This window comes from Pempheris klunzingeri, chromosome 10 (assembly GCF_042242105.1).
Source record: "Pempheris klunzingeri isolate RE-2024b chromosome 10, fPemKlu1.hap1, whole genome shotgun sequence".
In the NCBI taxonomy this organism is placed as follows: Eukaryota; Metazoa; Chordata; class Actinopteri; order Acropomatiformes; family Pempheridae; genus Pempheris; species Pempheris klunzingeri.
Window position 1 is genome coordinate 10550855 of NC_092021.1, and position 26131 is coordinate 10576985.

Here is a 26131-nt window from a genome sequence, read left to right on the forward strand (position 1 = left end):
TGGTGACGATATCAGTGAGATGTAACACACACACAGGCAACAGACTGCAAAGAAGGGCAAGGACGCACACGTGCACACACACTCTTCCTCTCTCTCTCTCTCACACACATGCACACACACACATGCACACACACAGTGGTTGCAGCAGTGATGGATGAGGGATAATCAAAATGAAGAAACTGTTCAATAAAGTTGTTTTGTGTTGAATGTGCTCTGTCACCAGCTGCCAACTGTTTACTGATTTAATATGTCAGTGTGTGTGTGAGGAGCAGCTGGTACTAAGGAGAATGTTTCCTGTTATGGTAAAAAGGAAAAAAAACACCCAGAAAAGGACAGACAGATGACGGTGTTGCAGCTCATCACATACTAGATGCCAAAAGCAGAGCCACAAAAATAGCTTGATGGAATCACACTCAAACCTTTCATTCACTCCTCTGTATCAGTAGCCATAGTGTTTCTGAATGCTTTATATTCATGTCATCATCCCCTGTGTTTGGTTCAGCCATATTACCTTTTATTATTTATGCTCTGTGTGTTGGTGATGAATATTATGACAAAATCCCTCTATGCCACCATTCTGTTCTGTTTTCATCTAATTTATTCCACTGTTTTGCTAATCCATTAATCAGTCGTAACATTAAGCCTCTCTCCTCTAAAAGTTTACTTTTCTTTGCTTCACTTGGGTGTTTGTGCTTCGCTGTGCTGCAGGATGCGTGCAAGTCTCGATTCAGGGGGGGGATTTGCACGAGCATGATTTTTTTTTTTGTGTGTGTGTCGCTGTTATCTGAGTTTGATGTGGAAATTAAAAAGCCTCATGTGCACACAGTGAGAACGGACTGTTCAGTGAAGTGGGAGGCAAAGTTCATATTTATAGATTGATTATTCAATGAGAGAGAGTGAGTGAGTGAAGAATTTGCAAGTAGTTTATTAAATGTTGGGGCTGAAAACCATATGAGACAAATTATCATTTAAAACAGTCTTTTAAAATGTGTCTGGAGAGGATCTTTAAATTCAATGTTAAACCTTTTTACTTCTCTAAAATGACTTGTCTGACAAAAACAGAGAAAATGAAGGCATATATTTGATACTTATTTACATAATGCCATGGTGACGGATACTTAAACTCTTCAATAATTTGCTGTAATATCGCATTTTGGTGATTTTCAACAGAACACGTTTCCAAAGAATAGCAACGTATCTTTTCTGTCTATTTTTCCCCCCCGTGTGCCAGACTGAAAACGTTTGAGAACGCCTTAGCAGATTGAGATATAGGGAATAGTGAAACGAGAGAGCTGTAAGTGACGTGCAAGAAGAATTAGACACCACGGAAGAACAAGAGAATGGGAGGGAGGAGGAGAAAGAGAGGTGTGAAATGTCTGGAAGCAGAAAAGAGCATCTTTGTTTCAAACATTAGTTTCAAGGCACTAGCCAACTCAGCAGGCGTATGCTTGTTCGTGTGTGAAGAAAAATGTCTTTTTATGTTGTATGTGTGAGTGATTGTGTTTGTGTGTGCACAAAATGCCTTTACAGAGAGCCAACACAGCAGGTGGATGGACGTACACTTGTTATATTGTGGAACTTGTATGAAGATGATTGTATGTAAAAAGTAACTTAAAGTAACTGTGTGTGTGTGTGTGTGTGTGTGTGTGTGTGTGTGTGTGTGTGTGTGTGTGTGTGTGTGTGTGTGTGTGTGTGTGTGTGTGTGTGTGTGTGTTGAGGTGGTGTAATGTCTTTGTTCTACAGCGAGCACAGACATTAGCTGACAACACCAGATGGTGGGCTAAAATGAGACAACGGAAGAGGGGGAGGAGAAGATAGACAAGATCCTTCCATCATTTCATCATCATCCTTCTTCTGTTTCCTCTCTGTTAACACAAACAAGCTGGCATAAACCTTCACATCAAGTCATTAAAAAGAAAAAAAATCATATTCTCAGAAACCGTAGCCATAATCGCTGTTTAAAGTTTCTTGGAACTGAGTATGAAGAATTTTGGAACTGCGCATTATTTTTTGTCAGACGTTTCAGTTTTTAACAAACGATGGGAAATGGAGATGTGCAACATCCTTAGCAAGGATTAAAGAGACTGGACAAAGAGACTGGGGGCAAAGTTAATAATAAAGAGGCACAACACGTTAACAAGTTATTTTCATTCATGACTGGAAGCCAAGAACCATCAAAGCTCTGAAGTGACGTCACAAGTAAATGGTGCGGGCAAATTAATTTTTTTATATATTTCTATATAACAAAGGCATATAAACAGACCACCACATACAACTGTGTTGGTTTGCGGTAAATTAATAACACATTAATGTAAAACCCAGACCTGTCTGCACATGAACGTCCTCTGCAACAGCGAAAGATCTACAACTATCTTGGCACAGTCGTGTTGAAGTTAGTGTGTGAATACTGTTAATTGTTACTGTTAACAGACGCTGAATAACCTGGAAACGATGGCTGTGAGGTGAGACAATACTCCTATGCTTATGCTTGATTTTGAGTGTGAAAAAAAACAAGCATGGTGAGAAATCCTTTGCTTCTATGCGTTCCCTGTTTTGAATTCTCTCTGTTTGCACTTTTTTTTACTCGAAAAACTGCTGCGAAACCAGTCAACATTCAGAATTAACAAAGAACAGAGAGCATCTCCGGCCACAGATCAGACAGCTCAACCACAGACATATTAAAGATTCATTCTAAAAAATTACAAGCCAAAACTTTGACGTAGAAGCTTAATTTGAAGGCACGTGACAACACTGTAAGGTCCTTCCTACATAGCCCTTGGAGATATTAAAAGTTTGCCAGTGCTACAGTGAAGGCTTGGTAAAGCTCTGGAGACAAAAACTATATGGTGAATGTGAAACGATTGTGCTTCTCAGTCATTATCGGCATGACAAAAGAAGTCTCTTATTAAGAAAACAAAGCAGATATGAACATGTGCGTGTGTCTTCTAACAAACCAAACTGACCTCCAACAGGGAAAAACGCCCAGTCTTGATAAAAAACTGAGCTGTTTAAAGTATTAGTGCGCTTTAGCTGCCAACACATTCCTGACCTCTTCCCTCTAATTCTAATTCTTCCTTTTCCCTCAAGCGATTTGCTGGTGAATTTGGGGACCTGCAGCCAATCACAATCTATCTGGGGATATACTGTACAAAAGGTGGAGGAGCTGCACCTCTACGCCTCTCGGTCAGTTTCATTGCCTGTTTACAGTGTTAGGGTACAGTCAACTATTTTGTAAGGACTTCCATCTACTCTCTATAAGTCTACAGCTCTTTTAGATGTTTTTGTCCAGTTAAGGTGAAAAAGTGATTCAGTTAATCAATTAATCATATCTATATAAAAATAAACAATTAGATTTTATATTTTTGAAAGCATTCTTACTTTTCAGCATTTCTTCACACCTGCCTAAGACTGTTACTATATGTATATATTTATGTTTATGTTAACTGTTATTCAGCTCTGCTGTCCTTGTTTTTGCTTCTGTCTTGTCTCATGTAAAAACTTTAGAGCAGTGCAAAATGGTATATATTTTTTTCATTTTTTGGTAGGGAGAGAGGGTTTATTCTTGTAACTTTTCCTTTAAGGAAGTTTATCTATCATTGTAATTTTATTTTGACACAGGGTGGTTTGTTATCTTGGCCAGGGCTCTTCCTGAAGTTGCATTCAAGCTTCCACTTTTAGCAATAAGTCCTCAAATGTTTCACCTAGTTTTAGGTTCCTCCCTTTCCTCTTGGACCAACTTGGGGTCGTAACACTGACACATATAGATATTGTACCACACTGTGAAAAAACTTTACCAAGGAGTGTGCTCACAGCTTCACTGTGCAGAACTGTGATTTCATTTGTTCTTGAAAGCTGTTATGACTGCTGAACAAACACCACCAGCCGTTAATTAGACGGGGTGAGTTCTATTTTAGCGTACTGTCTGTCAGGAAGACAGGGTGAGGGCAAGACGGAGACACCCAGGGAGAGGCACTGAGAAGAATCTGTGATTGAAGACTGTACAAGTGATTTTCTCTCTCTCTCTCACACACACACACCAAACTCACTCAAGACATCTGTTTCAAAAGTGAATTGTAGCAGTTGTGTGAGGAATATTTAATTTTCTGTTATTTCCTTTTAAAGAGTGGATTCCTTGTTCCATTTCCTGTTTGCAGGCCGGCATCTTCCTCAGTGTTAATATCATCATTCTCAACAATCCCACACACACACACACACACACACTCATTCATCATTTACCTAGAATTATGTATTCAGGCTGAGCAAAGCGTGCCTATGAGAAACTGCAGCTCACCCATCTAATTTATCAGTTTTCACACGAAACTGCGATGAAGAGTCCACCCATCCATTTGTCATACTCATTCTTCACTTCTGGGTGACGGGGCTGAAGCCTCATCAGTCTGACTTTCGACAAACACATCTCTCTATACAGCTTTCCACCACATCTGTCCTATTTTGCCCATGCATAATGTGCGTTCTCAATTCATTTAAATTCAGCAACAACAGCGGAAATGCCAATTCTCACGTTAGAAGAGTGTATTGGGATATCCTCAACACCTCCTGACCAGCAGCATCACTGCTGTGCCCTGTGTGGTAAAGAAAGCCTGAACAGACCTCCGGGTATCTGCCAGGGCAGTTTTTTTTTTTTTTTAAATTACCTCAGCAAAGAAAAGACACAGGACAGAAGAACTACAGGCGTTATGGGTCTACATTAACATGTGTATGCTAAATACCATTGTTCATTTGAAATTGTTAAATTTTTTTAAAAATAGAATAGAATAGAAAGAATTAGCCTTTGAAGTGGTCTAAGCAGCATCTAAATAGCATCTGAAGAATGAGAACACACACCATACTCAATTGTAGACACACATACCCACACACACACACACACACACACCTCCAGCTTTGTCCTTGAATCATTGGTCGGTTTAAGCAGCTCTACTAATAATACTTTACCTATGGGAGACACTCAGGCGCATTGTTTTCTATGCAGAAGGACAATACTCAGAAATTTCTTTTCTTGCTGTGAATTAGTGAATGCAACTGTGAGTGTGTCTATGAATAACAGTGGACCAAAGGGAGGTCAGTTTCCTTACTGGGTGTGTGGTGGTTTGGCGTAGTACCCCTGAGGTCAAGTTGTCTGGCAGCTGGCTAAAAGTTAAACTGCTGTACAAAAGATGGCAAAAAATGAAACCAAAAACATACTGTACAACTTAAGCAAGTCATCAGGTTAAAATGAACACTCTTATCGGGGTGGTTTTACACTAACATGTTTGGTTCCGTGAAAACTAATCCTGCTGCCTCCTGCTCCCAGGCAGAATCTGGCAGGTTCACTGGTGGCCTGGAAGCAAACGAGCCAGATTTTAGAAAAGTCTCATTTTTCACCAGTTTACAGCAAGAATCCATCTACTGCCACGGGAGCTTTTGAGGATAGTTTGCTGAGGAACAGCATGGTGGTAGAGACATAAGGTGACTGCTGTAGCAGAGAGGTTTTGGATGAACACATAAAACAGTATGACCAGCAGACATATTCAGCACACAGAGAACACCGCCATTGAGATCAGACGTGTACATTCAATAACTAACCAAACTCACCACATGGTTTATTACACAGAGTCATCTGGGAAGTCATCTGTAGGAAATGTTTGTAAAGGGGACAACTTGGCAGGTGACTGGATGAACCATCTGTCTATCACCATAGATCACAAGCTAACTTCAACCAATCAGATTAACGAACCAGATGACATCGTTAAAACTCGTCGGGAGAGGAGTCTTTCTTTGCTCTTGTTTGAATGAAGCAATACTCCAAATTCAGATGTAACTGTCTCTTTAGCAGCATCTGATCTAACCTCTTGAGGAGCTGCCAACAGTTGCTTTGCGCTGTCGTCACACCGAAGCCCTGCCCGTGGCTTACAGTGATTGGTCCGAAGCGCCGGGGTTCGGTCACAAGCGCACAGCTTGGAGCCCGGTAGGACGGATTCTCACATCATGATGATCTCGCGAATTCAGGATACGGAGAAACTCTGGACTAGTTATAGCACTGACAAATGTTAACCACATGTACACACTCCAACACACTGCTCCTTTTCCTGTCTGCAGAGACAGAGTTTCCTACGGGGCTCAGGGTCACATGCACATGTGTGTGAGAGCAACTTCCTGGCAGCCGTTGAGGAAACATCAGTCGATAAGGGCGGAAGGAGACACAAAGGGAAAGGAGACACAAAAGGCAACATAAAAAGAGTGAAATACAGTAAGAGATGGAGAAAAATGAGAGACATAAGTGATGAGTGGAGAGAAAAGCATAAGCAAAAGTGGTGATCTTCTAATATTATGAGAAAGTGAAGCTTTTTGTGCTGGTGTGGACTTACAACCTCACAGACGAAGGCTGTGTCGAGGCTGAGATGTGTCAGCGTTTGTTTGAGCACTGTTAAGCGTGTCTACTACATATCAAACAGACTTTTTATGATAGCCTTTTTGATGTTCATTGCTTTTTCCTTCTACGGTAAGATAAATCTTGCAGGACCCTTGATTCCTCCTCAAGGCCTCAAGAACAAAACCCTTCAGGAAAAAAAGATGGCCACTGAGTTACAATTTACAGTTCAAGTGTGAAAGCAGATTGGAAAGAAGAAAATGTTTCAATAAGGAAAGTTATTATGTTGAAGAACAAAGAGAAGCAGGCAAAGAGGCTCGAAGACTGTCAGGAAATCACCAGAAATTTAGAAAAAAATATGTGAGCATCTACATATACACAGTAGCTGAATCATGCAGAGGTCGAGTGAAGGATAAACCATAGAAAAATAGAACAAAAGATGAATAAAATAAGTGTTTATTAATCAAAACAGAGATGAAATCCAGTAGAAACAACGTGGCAGGGAAAGAAAGGCACAAAATATTACCAGTCTATCAATTTAAAGCTTTACAGTGGTCTCACTTGATTCAATGAGAATGGAGGCCTATAAAACACTGCATTGCATGATTGCTTGGTAGGTTTAAAGAGAGAACATTACTGGATAGGATATCGATGTAGCATATCATCGTTCAGATTATTCAGAAAAGCCCTTAATGACATTTGGAGTTATTGGTTACTATAAAAAAAAAGACACAAAAAAAGTTCCTATAGGCTGCTGAGACGTGCATTATCCAGGCAAGCCTGTTGATTGGACCAAAAGATGAAAAATTAGAGGGAGTTGAAATTTGAGAATGAAAACTGGCGACGTGGCTGTGTTTCCGCCTGTCTTTCTGGCTTGTTAAACAAATAACTAACAAGCGAAAAATTTGAAACCAAACCAAACAAAACCTTGTTTCATTGGCTGACAAAGGGACACTGTGATTGGCTCTTACCATCTCTCGGGGCAGGAACATGTCTTCTTGTCGTAGAACCACGAGACACACGCTCTCTCCCTGACGTGTGCTGCGCAGCATACACACCAGCTCTTCTTGGCCCACACCTGTGATATCCACACCGTTGACCTACACACACAGACACACACCAGGTCTAAACACCAACATTATCAGTATAACTATCATTTCCCCCTGCCTCCACTACACTTAACCTGATAGCAGTCAGCTGCCCTGTACCTCGAGTATTCGGTCTCCAGACTGCAGGCGTCCATCTTTGACAGCGGCACCACGTGGCAGAATGTTTTTGACCAGAATGGGACCGGGACCGTGGACCGAAGAATCTCTGGTTACAACAGTAAAGCCGAGCCCCTCTGAACCTAGACACACATACGCAGATACACAAACACACACAAAGAAATGTGAGGAGATGGGTGAGGTACAATACTCCAGCATTAGTAACACTCCTAGGCCTTTCTCAACACAGATATCCTGTATAGCTGTTTACTCCCTGCGTCTATATTTGACTTCCCCACACTTCGAGAGTAAAAATCTTCCATCGTACAACACACACACACACTAACACACACATACAAACACACACTAAACTACTCCTGAGAACCTCAACATAGCATTGTTGACTCAGCTCCTGACTACATTCTGAAAGTGTGATAATTTAAAGCCCTAGGAGATTGTGTCTGTGTGTGTGTGTGTGTGTCTGTGTGTGTGTGTGTGTGTGTGTGTGTGTGTGTGTGTGTGTGTGTGTGTGTGTGTGTGTGTGTGTGTGTGTCGCTCTAAACCCTTTAGCTATTACTGTTGCTACAGTATCTGCAGGTGAGAAGGTTTGAAAATGGGTTCAGGTGTGGGGCAGAGAGGGGGAAAACAAAATGAGGAGGATACAGGGGGGAAAGTAAAAGAGTGATGAGTGTAACACAGAGGAGTGAATGTTCTGGAAAGAGATGTGATGAAGATTAAAATACTACGTGAAAAACACACACACGAATATGTGTGAAAGCACTCATAAACACACATGCGCGTACAAAAAAAAAGACCACACCAAGACAGAGAGACCAGTTGTGTGTTTTATAGACCTCATTTAGTCTGGTCTCTTTAGCAGAGCCAAGTCAGCAGTTTGGTCCAGTATGAATTCATATCAGCAGAAATGAACAGATCAATAAAGACTTAATAGACCCTGAAGAGAGAGAAGCAGGAAGATGGAGAGAGGAAGGGTGAGAGGAAGGAGAGTCAGCCAAAGAGCAGAGAAAGGAAGCTTTATAAGAATCAGCAGAATGCTGGGCGAACAGCCGGAGACATAAAGCGGGTCAATTATACACATTCAGAATATGGAAAGAAATAAAGAGGTTTAAGAATGCACACTTAGAAAATTATAGAGAGAATGTGAGAGAAAGCCTAAGACAGAGGAGAAATACAGAGGGATGAAATGAATAGTAGTGACTAGGGCGGGGTGGCATGTAAAATATTAAAATACCAGTAACCCTAAAGTGATAGCGATACCAGTAGAGCACTTCATTTGATAGCTTTTCTCCATAATTGATGAGGTGCTTTACCGCGTTCCTCATATTCCCAGTCATTCCTGAGATTATCCCTCTGCTGCGTATGTGCTTACTTTCATCAGACGCCACAGGAATGTAATATAGCCGTATTTGTGAATGTTTTGGTGGCATCCTGGCGTGATGAACTGCCAACTCCGTCACATACGCACACACTCTCATTCGACTTCGCCACCACAGACCGGACGGGCTGCAGCTGCTGCGGTAGTGGGCCAACTGCACATCTCATTGAATTTAAAAAAAACTATATAAAAGTATGCAAACAATATTTTTCTAGATCTGTGTACAAAAAGGATCGAATGCTGGCATCATCTGACCGGAGGAGTTCTGATACTTCTTGGTACTGGATTATTTCAGTCGATACCTTAAAAAGGTAAAATATAGATACCAGGTCTTAGTTGTGATTCTAGGATCTTTTTTTAGTTTAACCTCAATCTCTAAACCAAGAGTTCTGATCTGATACATGGCAGTCCAAATGGCTGCAAAGAGTCTAAAGGCATCATTTCGACACAGAGAGAAATGAAAATGTCTTTCTAGTGAAGATAACTGAACTTTTGAACCTGCTAAATGTTGAAGATGAATAGCATGAATTGAATTTAAAGAAAACAAACTGCATAAAAAGATCAAATGTAAGAGCACTGTGGGACTTCTGAAATATTTCCACTTGTCAGTAAAGTACAGTAGGTGACGGCTGACTGTATAAGTGATGCTCTGTTCTGTAGCCAGGTGTCCCTCACCTTTTTTTAGATCAATCCTTAGTCTCCGTCCTCTCTTATTGGTCACCAGGCTGGAGAAGGCGGGACCTTTCTTCAGGAGGGGGCTCTCACTCCTCCCCTTGGGTGTCTAGGGGGAGAATGAGGAGCATTTCAGTGAATTTTTACGGCACTAACACACATTCAAGAGCTACAGGCTACAAGAGAGGATGCAGCTTAACATTTTAAATGCCCCGTGTGCACATTATAGTTGCCCCAATTTGTCACTTGGATCATTTCTAAACATTCTGGATGCCGTTTGATGTTGATTTGAGCCCTTTTATTTATGAGAAATTAAAAATCTTTGGGTGAGGTGATATTTAACCGTCACTGTGTCATCCACTTATTAAGTGTTGCTTATAGAGAGAAGTATTTTCTATTGTGTTTTTTTTTTGGTTGTTTTTCACAACTTTCTAAAACAAACTTTGCTATTGTGGGTATTGTGTTGAGATTAATGACCATTTATCAATATGAAAATGCATGTATCAAAAATCCATTGACAGATTCAGTGTGTCTGAAAATGACCCATACACACTCTGCAGTGAACCATCAGAAACAGGTAAATAATGTAGAGCACTGCCACAACTACACAATACAGAATAAAAGATAAATAGATAACTCATTTCTAATTTTTTTTATATATACGGTAAGATGATGATCAGCTGTTGCTAGGTAACTCTATGCCAGCTGTTTTTTAAATGTCACTCTAGTGATGCCGAAGACACAATTACATGTGCATTTATTATTTAATTAGAGAAATCAAATGCCAAACAATGTCAATCCCTAGTTTTAGGAAAGAGTTGTGAACAAAGATAAATAAAGATTCCTTTATTAGTCCCACAACAGGGAAATTCACAATAAAACTACTGTGGGATTCATACTGTTTCTACAAACTGAGCATATCCAGACAGAGTTAAAACTCATAAAAGAAGTGTAAAATACACCTCCAGGTTATTGGAGGGTGGAAGTTTGGGGGAGGCATTAAGACTCTAGGGCTTGTTTGTTCTCTCAGAAAGTTGTGCAGAAAGTTACTTAGCTTTGACCAAAGCACTATGTGAAAACAGCCAGAACTCAGTTAGTTTCTGGTTTTTGAAAATGGATGCAGTAAAGTAGGATAACGTTACTGCTGATGTTATCAGTTGCTTGGTTATGAGGTCACTTTTCTGTCAAACAGAATAAGTTTGAGAGGGAAACTATCCAAACTGCGATACAAAAAAAAAGTATTTTACATGCAAACATTTTTGATTGCAGTTTAAATAGTCTTTCTCTCAAATTTCTCTCTGTTTTTTGAAGCCAGTGTGAACAGTTTTGCTCTCTTTATTCTTTATACTCTTCGCTGTATAATAAATGTCCAATCAGGCAGTATTGTGATGTCGCAATTGTGTTCTAAGTAATTCGTTTAACATATTTTTTTTTAATATGATTATCATCAAAACCAGTGATTGACTGTTCTTGCAGATAGTTTACAGTGTATGTAGAGAAGTCAGGATGTCTCTGGTGTCACGTGTCGACATGTCGATACGTACAGCAGCTTCCATAGCAGCGGCTTCCTCTGCCAGACGTGTGGTTGGATTCTCAGAGGGCTTAAACACAGGTTTGGCTTTGACAGGGGGCGGCGGCTCTTTGGTCTTGGCGATTCGGGGGCTGCTGTCGGGACCGGCACTGTTGGCAAACAGCTGACCAATCAGATTCTTCTCATAGCGCTCTCTGTTGGAGGAGGGAACGACTTCCAGACGGACAAGCGGGGAGCGCATTGCCTGACGGAACACTTCTTGGGCTCTGAGAGGGTGAGAGAGAGAGAGAGAGAGAGAGAAGGGAGGAGAAAACGAGGGAGAGATGAGTGAGTGGTGCAGAAGAAGCCAAAGAAAATGTAGAGAAAAAGTTTTGTTTAACAAGTGGGTGAGTTTTAAGTAAAGTATGCGTCCTGCATATGGCACACAATTACCATTAAAACTAATCAGGCCATTAATCATAATTACACGCGGTGTGCAGTTATCAATCTCTGACGATCAAAAGGACATGTAACTTAATAAGGAGAAAGATACATGGTATGAATCTGATTACAGATGACAAATTAAAGAGTTCCAATTAATTTCTTAATTATTATAAATGAGGCGTTTGATTTAAAAAAAAAATCATGATACACTGTCGCATATGTTAGGTTAATATATCTTTACTTATCTGATTTTAAGTGATTGTCAATTCCAAGACTGACAAGCATTGCTGTAACTGTAACAGTTGCTTTCTCTGATAGTTACTTTTTCAATTAATACAACTAATTATCCGGTCTTGTGCATGTCAGAAATGAAATCCCATCTTACAAATATTTGAGATGCTGATTATTTCATCCAAGTACAAGTAAACAATGTGATAAAATGTGATTTAATTTTACTCCTATACCTGTGAAGGCGTAGCTGTGAATGCACAGGTGCTTTTTCATGATGTCTAAATGCATGTTTGTAATGTTTGTTTCATTGACTTGTGATGCCGATGAGAAACCTGATGATAAAGTGTGACGCCCCTCCCACTGTGTTGGAGGCTATTCTGGCAACTTCAGCAGGCAATTTGGCTGATGTGGGGGGGGGGGGGGGTTCATCAGCTGATTAAGCTTATGTAGGCTTTCCAGCTATAAAAGCTGGTCTGTGGGATCAGTCACCATCTCCCTTCCTACAGCTGGCATCCACTCTGCATCACTGTCTTTTGGTTTGGTTTCATGTAACACCTCTTGCATGGACTCCCTACATGTCAAATCCCCTGAGCCAGACAGAGTGAAACTAAATCAAATCAGATTAAAGTATTAAAGCTACAAAAAATACATTGTCTTTATATAAAATAAAACCCATATGCAAGTCATTTTTAACTGTAGTTAGTCATCATCCACGCTGCATTATACTGTATCATTATCTTAATCTTTATACTTGGATATATTGTCCCTATTGTCAGTGGTTACTTCGGCTGAGTCACTGTGTCTGTCGCTGCTCATTTACCTTCACTGAGCTACAAGATAAACTGAAGGCAGGACAGAGCAGGAGATGCCACACACAGAAGCACAACACCTGCACGGAAGACTATTATAATCTCGTGATCTATAGAAAGAGATAATTTAGCAGGGAGTTGGTTTATATCAGATTATGTTAAGTAAATTAGAGGGACCATTGTGTCAGGGGTGATTGGTGCACACCATCATTCACCTCAGATAACCGACAGAGAAAATCCAGTTTATTTAAATTTCATTGGATTATGCTCCTACTATTTCCCGCCTAGATTATTATTAGATGTATAATGACCATAATGTTTCTGGAACTAGGAACTGTGTTTATAAAGCCATGTATGACGGATATACACGCTTGAATGCATTAAATGTGCTATAATGACTGGAACTTGATGTCTAAGTAAATGTGCCTTAAAGTCTGATTTGCAAGTTTCTTGTATATTTAAATAAAATAACTAGCGTACATGGTGCAAATTATTACATCATTTCTGGGCAAAAATGACCAATTTGTGTGCATAAAGTATAAAAACAATGTACCCCTTATTCTTGTCAGCAATTATACTGATATTCTTCTTTATGTAAATGCACGGGGCCAGCCAAACCAAGAATGGTTTCTGAGTAAGTGTGAATGTGAGTGTTTGGGGATGGGTGGCCATCTCTTCTTCATTGTGCTCAGACAGCTTTTCTACATTGAAACCATTCGACACACCAGGCAGTCTAGGCAAGTGCTTGTGTTGCACCTTGCTGAATGACACTTGTGGGGATTTTTATTGCATTAAGACCACAATACAGTGCAATGAAACTAGATGTGAAAGCTGTGTGTGTTGCTGTGTGTGTATAGGGACCATTGTGCACAGATTATATTATGATTATTGTTCCTGATTGGACGTTTGCAGGCCCATTTGTGTAAAAGAGATATTCTAATCAAGCAGACGACCTCAATACAGCTGCCAAGCTGGGACAATGAAGGTGAGTGTGTGTGTGTGTGTGTGTGTGTGTGTGTGTGTGTGTGTGTGTGTAGACATGACATTCACAGAGATCAGTGGACTTTCAATGCCCTACTTACAGATATTTCACTGGACCAAGCTACACATCTCAATACACCTGCCATGACAGAACAATACTGGCAAGAGTGTGTATGTGTGTTTGTAAAATCACACTCAAATATGTCTCTATTAGATAAAAGATTAAAGATTAGTTTATTTTACTCATATTAAAATATGTTCACATGCGTATGGACGTGTTTTAAGTTAGGTGTGCATGAGTGAAAAGCTGTATGCATGTGTGTGTGTGTGTGTGTGTGTGTGTGTGTGTACTGGTGTTTGTGAATGCACATGGGACTATACACATCTTTGAACAATAGGTGGACCCCCTGTGGTGATAATCCATTTACCTACAGTACAGCATAAAATACCACACATATAATCTTATTACCACGCTGAACGCTGGACAAGGACTATTGTGTAGCCTGTATGGACATTGTAATGTGCTGTAATCATTATAACATCCACATCAGTCCTTGTAATCTGGGGCAATCGTTTTTACAGGTGTGTCTTTTCTCATTTTAATGTTCTGTAATCATGTTACATCCACAATACTCTCATGCTTCTTTTCAGGTGCTTCAGTGGCACAGTAATCTAATTCTACTCAGAGACATCTGGTCTCCGATGAATCTTGAAGAAATCTTCCCCTAGTGGAATGAGGTGGGATGAATAGACACACAGAAGGCCAGATCTAACACACACACACACACACACACACACGATGCTCTCCAAACATCTGCCAAGTGTCTCTTGTGCTGTGATGGCAGTGCAGCAGTGATATGAGCCTTCTGACAATGGAAACAAGACACACGGAAGAGAAATGTGCAAGGAAGAAAGACAAGCCAGGTCTGACTTCAAAAGGTTTTAGACGTCCACTCATTTATACACAGGGCTCCTTTTTTCTCTTTTCTGAGATGCATCTTTTAATTAACAGTTTATTTACGTTCATGTAAATCTTTTTTTTTTTTTTTCTCACAGTAGAAATGCAGACAGTCTTGTGGTTTCCTGTCCAACTTCACTGTATTAGGATGGATACAGAAACTTTAGTGAAAAAAACCCTTTTTTTTTTTTAATTTACAATTCCATTTAAATGCATTAGTCTAAAATTATAGATCATCTGAATTAAAAGGAAGGAGTCTCTGTCTTTCTCTTTGTATGTCTGTCTTTCAACAATAGTTCATCCGATCAACTTCACACTTGCTGAGGAGCCGAGGAAGATAAATGTCGAGTGTGAGCTCCTGACATCTCTGAGACATATTTATTAGTAGTGACTTACTACAGCAAGAAGTACACACCGTGTTGTTTATTGAGAAAGGACCCCAATTAAATTAATTCATGCCGAAAGAGCTTGCTCTCAGTTACTCACTACATTGCACTGAAGAGCAGACGAACCAGTAGAACCAAACTCAAACATTTGACTTTTGGGATTTATTTATTTGGATAAGCAGTTCTCGAGAAAAGCTGTGAGCAACAATAACAGCGACCAAGCAATCGCCCCGTTCCAACCAGGCACGCTTTGAACGAGCGCTGCAATAGTATACTGTGATTCTAAAAGCTTGATTGAGTGACAGCATGCGTCGGGGTCGGGGGGGCTGCACGGCACGCGCATGGACAGTTATTGTCCCTGCGTTAGAGACTCCTCCTGCTCTTGTTGGCTGTTTTGTTCTGGCGCAGTGGATTCTTGCAAATGCCATTATGAGCACAAAGAGGAAGCAGACTTGGCTCTCATGTACTACTGTCATACATATAGTGACAGCTCCAGAAAGTGTAACAAAAAGCTAAAGAATCTTTCACACATTCATGAAATGAATGCATACATCCAGCACACGCGCTCACACAGTGTTGCACTCACTGGCTGAATGTCTTGTCCATGAGGTCGGTGTTGTTGATCTGGACGATACACTCGTCCTCTTGAAACAAGCCCTCCTTTCTTGAGCGACTCTCCTCCTCCACTCCACGAATATACAGCCCGAGAGACCTGAAAAGAGAGTGAGCAATGACAGGAACAGAAATGAAGGGATATTCACTTAACGCTTCTACAGAATATTAAAACCTTGCGCACATGCACACATATACAGACATGCACACTTTCTTGGAATGACTATCAGTGTGTGTCCCAGAAGACTGATGTGTCTGGTAGGGTAACCCACAGAGACGGTCCATATGGTTTACTTAGACACAGCTATGTCACATAAACCTCCTTACTGTCTCTTTGTGTCCCATTGTGGATTTCTGTCAGTGCTTATTTGATCCACCTTTAACTGATAAAAGCCAACCTGGGAGCATAGTGGTCACAGGTTGACTAGTAGATAACAGGGCAGAGGGGCAGACAAGCACACAAACAAGCAGAATTGAGCAGATGTGAAGATTAACATGAGATTAAGAGACGGACATACAGGTATTCCAATGTATGGACAGCTAGTCAGATGGTAGAATACACCGAAATAGATGCCACACCAGAACACAGATGACACTGAGAAAAGACTTCAGCTGCAAAAGGATGAAAGTAGGTTAAGAGGTGAAAGGGGTAATGGTAAACAGTGGAAAGAGATGGAGGAGGTTTTCAGGAAAGAGGGGACAGGAAAAAAAGACCAGAGAGAGAGACGGAGAGAGGGAGGAATTTAAGGAGGGGATTTGCAAGGTCAGGTGAGTCATGAGAACAGCAATAAAAACTCATCCTGCTTTTCTTTAGGAAATCTCCGCCCAATGTCTAACTGTCCCACACCGAAATAAAATCCCCACATAACTGTACAATTTTTCCTCCTTTTTCCATTGTGTGCGTGTCGTCTCCAAGTTTATGTACCGGAGTGCCAAACAGGATTACAAGAATATAACTCGAGGTCGTACTGTACCTCGTAAACAGACAAGACCGTCTGAGGTCAAACCCCTGAATTAAGGTTTATATAGAGGTTTATCTGTTATTATTGTGTACATTCCTGCTTATATGTGTGTTGTGTGTGTGTGTGTGTGTGTGTGTGTGTGTGTGTGTATGCGACTCACCGTCCACTGAATGATGAGCAGTAAGGAACCACATGGATTCCCAGAGGACTGTCCTCTCCCAGGATCTCCACTGTTCTAGTCAGGCTACACACAAGAACAAGTTGGTGAAATAAACTAAGGAACAGCTTTGACTGTGTGCTTACAATCATGTACTACTCTGTTGTACTTATGTATGTCAGGATGAAGACAAATCGACATATTGAAGATCTTTGTCCAGTATTGTTGGTACTGTGCATATGAGTTATTCAAACCTTAATTGTCTGAATCCCACATTAGCATTAAGCACTGCTGAGCCCCATGGGAACTCCAGAGACCCCTAAACTTAAGGATATACCGGCCACGGACAAATCTTGGACACAAGCTAGCATTAAGTGAAAAAGTAAAAACATCTGATCATTCACAGAATCACACATATGCACGCAACAGAAAACATTGAGACAAACTGAGGAAGAGAGAAATTGTAGGCAAGAACTCACAAACAAATACACACAAATGCACGTAGAAATTTAAGAAAGTCCTGAAAGTTTGTGTCTCCTGAGGGAAAGTTTGAAAAGCACCATTTTAGATTGACACACCCATTTCTATAGATGGTTTCATTATGTTAAATACTTTTTTGATAAGTGCTGCTTAATCTGCGACCCCAGCCTTCAGAGGAGGGAATGTTGGCACTCTATACAAAGTCAGTCTGCTGTGTGTGTGTGTGTGTGTGTGTGTGTGTGTGTGTGTGTGTGTGTGTGTGTGTGTGTGTGTGTGCGTGTTTGTCAAAACTTTTTCGATTCATCTCTATGGGTCTTCCTTTCTTACAGTCTCTCTATGTCTCTGTTTAGTTTGAATTATTCAAGTGTGTGTCTGTTTTACATTCTGTCTGTGTTCTAATGTGTGTGCGTGTTGAAGTCTTTGTTTGTTTGATTAGTTTATCTATCAGAGCGCAGCCATTAATCCTCTCCTGACCTTCTCCCTGCTCCCTATGTGTGTGAGGTTTTTTTCTGAGTGAGTTTGTCTGAACTTAGCTTTGCACTCTTTAGTTCCACCCTTCTCTCTCGTTCTGTCTCCGACTGTCTGCTCATTTTGTCTTTCTCTCTCTCTCTCTCTCTCTCTCTGGACCATCCATCCATCCCTAAACCTCCATGAACTGATAGCAGTACAGATGCTGATAAACTCCAGAGAGAGGGTGGTTGATGATGGTTTGTAACAACAGGGGAGAGATGCAAAGTGCAAAAACAAGTGCTCTCTCGCTCTCTCGCTCTCTCTCTCTCTCTGATGCTGCCTCCTCATCACTCAGCATATTTGTTAATCCTGACAATAAGAAACAGGGGACTGGAAGACAGAGGAAGGCAAGGGTAAAGGGAGCAAAGATGGAAGGTAGGGAGGGGGGAAATGAGGGGAAGAATAGGAGGTAAAAACGAATGGAGGGAGAAGTGAAAGAGGGAGGTTATTAGTAGAGATGACAGGGAAAGGGATAAAAGATTGGAGCCACAGAACAGGCAACAAGATGGAGGTAAGGGAAGAAGAAGACAAGTTAAGGAAGAACAAAACAATCTCCATACTACATGCTAATTGGTAACATGTATGTAGTGAGTTCACATTGGAGAAGTGACAACATCAGTTTTACATATATAGTTCACAAAAAAAGGAAGAACTTGTGAGTGGTGGTGGAAAAGCAATTGGAACACTGGAAAAACATGTTTGCTTTGTTTTGTTTTGTTTTGGCTAAATTTATTTGGCAGTTTGACTAATGTGCAGTGATGGGCGTATTGTTTCATTTCCTCTGAGTATAAATTGTGCACGTTTGCTAGTAAACTATAAAGATCAGAACAGAACATAACATACAGTGTGTAGTACGGATTTGGGACACAACATAAGAGTGTGCAGATATGCTAGCGGCTCTCTGAGACCGTCCTAAGCACAGTGGTGCTTTGAGATAAATGCAAAAGTCAGCACGCTAATAATGCTGACAATCACAGTGCTATATGCTAATGTAGAGAAGGGAATGTTTTATAATGTTCAGCATCTTAGTTAAGTGTGTTACAATGCTAAAAATAGCCAATTAGCAGGAAACACAAAGTATAGTTAAGGTTTATCTTGGTAGTTTAGGTCATAAACCAAGGTATTGTAATACATAATAAATTAGATAAATCATTTGAACAAGACGTCGCGAGAGGACAAGTCAGGGAAGCACTCATGTCATGTGCATTGCCTGGTAACCATGAATGTCTGTACCAAAATTGGTGCTGTTCCATCAAATAGATGCTGAGATATTGATCAAGGTAACCAAAATCAGCAGGATTCATCCTCTGGGGACCATGACTGTCTATACAAAATTTAATAGCTACCCATCCGGTCACTGTAATATTTAAGTCTGGACCAAAATGGTGAACAAAGTGTTCAACAGTGCCACCCCTAGACTTATATATGATGATGGCATAAATAGGAAAAAAGAGAAAAGGGAAAGAGAAGAAGGAATGGATAGAGAGAAAAGAATAAAGCCGGGAGGGGGAGAAAGCTTGAAGAAGGTAGGAAGCAAGGGAGGTCTAGATGCAAGATATGAAATGAAGGGAGGAGGAGGCAGTGAATTAATTAGACAAGGCTAATGAATAGCATTAATATGAGAGGAAAAATAACATCCATCCCTCCCTCTATCCTTTCCTGCTGCCTCTGATCTTTAACACTCCCACTAGAACACACACACACACACACACACACACACACATACACACACACACACGAGCACTTGAGATCCATTTGCGTTCCCTTTTTTTATTTTTTGTGTGAGATGTTTGACAGGCTGCATCACTGCAAAAAATGAAGTGGGGGTGAGAGAGAGACAAAATGGGTGAGACTTGAGAAAAGAGAGAGAGGCAGCGCGACGAGAGAACAAGAGACAGAGAAAAAGAGCCAAACACACAGAGTGGGAGAAGAAGAGAAGCAGAGAGAGATGAAGGGAGCAGGTGTTCTCTTTATCCACCTGCCACTTCACTGATCCTCACTATGAAAGACAGAAACAAAGAGGAGAAATAACAAAAAGGGACGATGTGCATTACCAAACCACTCTCTTCCTCTCACTACATTTCACCCTCTTCTTATTTATCATCTCCATTTCTCTCTCTCTCTCTCTCTCTCTCTCTCTCTCTCCTTTTTTCCCTAAGCAGGTTTTCAAAGTGCTGAGCACCAGAGATGTAAAGGGAATGCGAAGAGAATTCAAACAAGTAAAGATGTACAATACTGCTAAAGGTTAATGTATGCAAATACACAAATAAGCACACTCAAGTATGAAATCAAAACACACTCTAATAGCAGGTATTTGGTGAGAAATAATAAGTGCAGGTATATTGCGTTAACTGCCCTACATGATCTAATGTGTTATATTATAATTATGCTGTTGCCTATTGTTTTTCTACAGTGGATTGTATAGTGTTTTGATGTTTGGAGCACTGAAACAAACAAAAATCCCTGTGTGTGATAATAAAGTTGATCTGAATCTAAAGGGGAACAGAGAAAACCAAAGAAGGTCTGTGTCTGCTGCACATTGGCATTATATTTATACAACTGACGTGGATATGAATAGAGAAACTTAAAGGAGAAGTAGAAATAGATGAAGAGGAACACAGGTCGAAACTAAAGGGAAGAAGCAGAAGAATAGAGGAAGGGAGGGAGAGAAGGACGCATGAATGGATAGAGAAGTATTTCAAAACTATCACAGCAGGGATCCTCACTGTTAATAACCCATGAATTGACTCTGTTAACCCTGGAAAACCCATTTCACATCCAGTTTGTCTTGTGCACCCACTGAAACCTATTTACCTTTTCACCTCCTAGCCTCTAAAACACCTCCAATACAGCGCCTTATTTCACAAAGAAATATAATATACTGCCAATGCTATTTCAATAAACCAATTTACAGTAAATCTGTTTCCCTGTATAAAAAGCACATTTGGATTCAAAGGTAATGAGTTTTTTTTTTTCCCAGTGACCGTGCTGTGTGGTTAAGATGATGATGAGACATTACTGAAGTTATAGGTGTACCTTCACACTCAATGACGCACACACTCTCGCGCACAAGCACACATACAAGGAGGACCACAATGTGTGTAGAAACATACACAGCAGCAGATAGTCATATACAAGACACGCATACACACACACAAATTCATTTAACGTATGCTTCACTGTTCCAATATTTATGGATGCGCTCCTCTACTCATTTTGGACTTTTTTGCAATTTCAAGGATCGTTTCCCCGGCGACCACAAAAACCATTACATCACTTTTACATTACTCACAGCTGAGATGGTTTGGTGTGTGAGAGCGTGTGTACATGAAAGGATATGTGCAAAAAAAAAACTTGTGAAAATCCAATAAGTGTGGGGCGTATGTCTTAACTAATTACTTTTCTGTTTAGGGCATTAAACTGTAAAGCACCATAAAATCTGAAATTGTAAAACAACATTCTCTGATTAACTTTCACTCAGATGTTAACATTATTTTAATCGGAAGGTGCTTCTCATCCATAGACTGTATAAAAGAAGTGGATGTCACTGCCAGGTCTGATAGCGAAGCCAGTGCGGGAGTGCCTTAAACCTGCATTCTTTCTAATGGCTACTTGAGTAGCTCCTAAAAGAAGTTCAATCGTATGGAAGTCTATGAGAAAACGACCCTACTTCTCACTTGATATATTACCTCAGTAAACGTTTTCTTAATGAGTTTACGGTCTCAATCGCTAGTTTCAAGTCCTATTCAATATGGCAAAATCTTCATTTTATAAATTATTGTCTCATCAAGAGGAAAATAGACCAGAAAACTGGGTATGCTTTAGACCTGGACCACCTTGCGATGAACCTAAACCTACCCAATCAGAGGTGGGTCATGCCTAAACCTACCCAATCAGAGGTGGGGTCTTTGCGGCATGAACACCGCCTATGGCTCTAAAACCAAGATTGTGACGGCCAAAATGCAAAGCTCCAAGCTTCAAAGAAGTAATTCGCAAAACCAGTGGGTGGCGTCATGGTGGCTACGTCCACTTGTTAATATACAGTCTATGTTTTCATCATTAACTCAAGTGACAGGGTTGTGTCATTGTAACTTAATGTCATAATTTGATCATGACATAAAAACAATGACAATGACAGCTATTAATCAACAGCTTGCATGGAAAGGGCGTGGAAGTAGGATACGATTAATATGAGTGTCCGTGTGTGTGTGTGTGTGTGTGCGTGTGTGTGTGTGTCTGTGCTCCGTGGTTGCAGCTGGTTGCTACAAAGAGAAGCTAGAACAGCTGAGGCTGAGGTCAGGCATTATTCTCTCTCTCTCTCTCTCTCTCTCTCTCATAACTCTCACTCCCTGCATGTCCTCTTCACAGGTTAACCACATATCATTTTGTGTTCGTGTTTATGAAATAGCCTTAATTGCACGCTCATACTGACCTGTTGATTTCAAACCTGAACTGTTGTACAGTAATACACTATCCCTTACCAGAGGTCAGTGATGTCAGACAGACTTACACGTTGATCAATGATGTAATAGCCCCTTTCTCAAATTTACAACTGACCCATTGCCTTCCTTAGGTCCATATTAGTCATGCTACTGCAAAGACAGAGAGACTATATCTGAGAGAGACCTCTGGGTAGCATCAAGGAAATGAGAAAACTTCAAAACATTTCACTTTCTCTATGTGATATAATATTACAATACAGATTTCATGCAAAGGTGTACCATGTTATGTGTCTGAAGGAAAACATGGACGGTGAACAATGCTGTGAATGAGGCATCTTCATTTAGCTAGGACTATGCTAGCAGTAAAAGGAATATCAATGGACTGGTGATAGAAGAAGCATATACAAGCATCTCAAACTGAGTAATGCTTTACTCTGTTCATTAACGGATCCACGGGAGTCTGTTATATCACTTTGTTGCATGCATGGTAACGGTCTGTCCTTGCTCTGTGTTAGAATGCACCACGTTGCCCCCACACTGCCAAAATAAGCATACACACATGCTTAAAAGGCCCACAAGAGACATGGGCCATTCTGCACCCCTAACACTTAATTAGGCAGCACTCATTAGTGTATGCATATGTGTCGTGTGTTCAGTTGTGTCTGCCTGGTTAAAAAAAAAAAAAAAAAAAACCAAAGCAAGTGTATTTGTAGCTGTTTATTTTTGAGGCCATGTCTGTATGGCAGTGTGTGTGTCTGTGTGTCTGTGTGTGTGTGTGTGTGTGTATGACCCTGACCCTGTTTTAGCAGTCTTTTGTACTGGGCTAATGATGGAGCTTCTTTACACTAACTATATCTGTAAGAACCTTGATCTGGATTAGAACACAGCTTTAATGAAGGGAAACTAGGACATAAACACACATATGAACATGAATAAACATGAATGTACACACACACGCCAAAGCTTTCCTTGCAACTACATAATATGCATAGATGGGCAGCAGTACAAGAGTTCATTCTCACACACACAGAGACACGAATACACAAACACACGCAGAAAAAGATAAACTCACGGTTCATAGGGGGTTTTAGAAGGAGAGCCTGAGATCAGATTTGCGTAGTGGGCCGGGTTTCAAGTATCATTTGTAACACACACACTCACATACACAATGCACACATGCACACAAACACACTGACCTGCCGCCAAAGATGTGTTTTCCTTGGGGACGGTTTACCCCTGCTGGCCTCTCCACAGCAGGACTGGCTGCCTGCAGAGAACACACACACACAGGTCTTTCTTGTCAGTCAGTGAGACACATTTGGAGAGGAGACAATGAGAAGCGCAGAACAACAAGCTCCAACATCACGTTCAATCTGTCCGAAAGTATAAAACTGAGCAGATGGTCATAAGACAAAAAAAAGAGATAATATGGACACTGAGACATGGATTAACTAATAGACAGCGTAAATACATAAAAAGCTGTGAACGAGTGACTAAGGGGAAGAATTAAAGAACTGTTTTTATTTTGGATTTTAATATCTAACACCCAGAATAAACTCCTGAGCTCAACAAGTGTGTCTTTGCCGTTTGAAAGATGGAGGAATACATGAAAGGAATGAACGGACAGATGAGTGAAGGAGCTGCTAAACTGATGGATGGATGATGAACAAATGGCAATTAATATGTGCAGGAAAGACGACGAGTGTTGTCGAGCAGTAATAAATGACACTGTCAATGGCCACGGTAGCTGAGAGAAAGAGAGAGAGGTGTGTGAGAAAGATGAGTGGAAATGTGAGCCAAGGGAGCTGCAATAATTACTTTATACAATGGACACAGGGAGAGCATGACGTGTGTGTGTGTGTGTGTGTGTGTTAGAGACTGAGAGGTGAGCTCCACAGGGGCAAGGTTACATGCCCAACAGTATATAGTTGATGAATCATCTGATACTCAACATGTGACCGTGTCTGTGCGTACACATCCTTGTGTGTATGACTGCGCATGCGTACTTTTGCAACAGCTCGTCACCGCTACGAGTGTGTGGGTTCACGGAATGACGCTGTATCATGAATATCTGTACAGTTTAATACAATTAAGCCCTGTATGAGCTTACCGACAGTGAGCTACAATCTTTTTTAAATTTTTAGCTACTGTGAAGGAGAGGTATTGATTTAATTAGTCTATAAGGACTCTGATGTCCTGAGGTCCCCTATAGGCCAGCAGCTTTTTCAACCTGAGGGGTGCCTGGTGCCTCAACACACCCACTTTCTTATTTTTGATGAAAAATATGGTAAAACAATGGCTTACACAATTTCGTAAATCGCTTTTGGCTCTGACTGGGAATGAACCTCTTGAGTGTGTAATGTGTGAGTGTATGGAGATACCACAAGACGGCTATACTTCCCCATCCTGACGTCTCCCCGGGACAGACAGGCCATCTCCTCCATGCATCCTCAGCACTGAGGAGCCGTGGGGCAGCGCACAGCCATGTTTGATTTATGCGCTTCTTCTGGTAAACGCTCATTAATTTCCTCCCTCACAGAATGTTCTGTTTGTTCATCCCCTTGATTTTTTTGGTGAAGTAAAGCTGCGCACAACACGCTGGGCATAAAAGCGACTACACGCTCGTAGGTTGTGCACCTTCTGCAAAGGCCTGCGCCACAGTGCCTAGCATGATTGTATATTTCCAACTCAGAAAAAATATTTAAAATGACATTGTAATGTAACTCAATATTATAATGTGAAATGAAACATAATCCTTTCAAATTAACACTCAGCCTTTATAGTGGCAAACAAGATACAAAGAAACAAAAATTTTATTTTTTTTTTCCAAAAAGGAGAGAAAAGTATTCAATAATTAATTCTGAGTTTGTGGTAATGGTTTATTTCAACTGATTCCTTTCTTTTTTGAATATATTGATCTCCCTCTTTCCACTCAAAAATAAAGGAGGAGCAACCTCCTCTGCCTCTATGGATCAGCCTCATCTGAGAAGAATTAACAAAACTTGCAATTTGAATTCTGACTCCTCATGATAAGTTCAACAATTACTTTGTTAGCATACAAAAAACTACAGCTCCATTGAAATTTTACCACCACTCAGCACACTTAATGCATCATCGTGATTGTTGATTTCTCTCATGCCCATGATATCCTTCGATGTCTTCCCCAAATATCATCTTACCAACTTGTGATCTGCGATCACTATTGTCTTAAAAATGTCTACATGCTCTTTGTCCTGCTAAGGTTACGGCCACATCACTTATAAACTTCATCAAGCATGAATTTCACCATATAATGAATTGCCTTTTCTTGATAATTACTTTAGAAAATCTGGCAAAAATAATTGGAATCCTGATTTAGTCCCACTCTGCATATGTCTGCATGTTCATATGTGCATGTGGATATCTGAGCTAAGCCGTGCACTCTGAGTGCATGTGTTTGTGTGAGCATATGCAGACAAACACACGCAGGTCAATAAGGCTCAATGTTAGCAGTAGGCACTAATGGACTCTTAACATGACTTTTCACCTTTGACCCCTCACCCTTCTGCCATATGACCTACACCACCTGTCAGGGAAGTGGAGAGGGAATGAGAGAGAGAAGCTCAGAGTGAGAAAGATGAGTAATGAGGAGAGAAAATGTGAGAAAGATGTCAGAGACGGAAGGAAAGGATGAGACAATGGCTGATGAGTTGACGGTGAGATGACACTCAGGCACAGTGAATGGCAGACTGCAGATACTGTAACCATATGTTTGGAGTTTGTTGGCTTGGAAATCAATTAGTCTGGCCTAACTGCAGATGCTGTCATGTGAGCTTAATTACAACAGGATGACAGGTAAAATTAATTATTGTTCTAACCTCTTGACATAACAACAGCAACTCATATATTAACTGGAAAGTCTTTGATGCTTAATTGTATGTCTCATTTAATAACTCCAAGTAGAACTAGTCTCTCTCTCTCTCTCTCTCTTCCTCTTTGGAAGAGCGACATGTTAATTACTGGCCACCAA

The 26131-nt window shown here is 40.6% G+C and overlaps 1 protein-coding gene across 2 annotated transcripts in view; it reads right to left on the reverse strand.

Moving 5' to 3' along the window:
• Positions 1 to 26131, reverse strand: part of pard3bb (par-3 family cell polarity regulator beta b) — a 194005-nt gene that overhangs the window by 117183 nt on the left and 50691 nt on the right. For both annotated transcript variants that reach the window (XM_070837742.1, XM_070837740.1), the window contains exons 6-12: positions 23319 to 23389; positions 16694 to 16777; positions 15546 to 15671; positions 11185 to 11437; positions 9644 to 9749; positions 7576 to 7715; positions 7339 to 7467 (exon numbers count right to left, since the gene is read on the reverse strand). In XM_070837742.1, coding sequence (XP_070693843.1) covers positions 7339 to 7467; positions 7576 to 7715; positions 9644 to 9749; positions 11185 to 11437; positions 15546 to 15671; positions 16694 to 16777; positions 23319 to 23389 — 909 coding nt within the window. The remainder of the gene's footprint in view (positions 1 to 7338; positions 7468 to 7575; positions 7716 to 9643; positions 9750 to 11184; positions 11438 to 15545; positions 15672 to 16693; positions 16778 to 23318; positions 23390 to 26131) is intronic.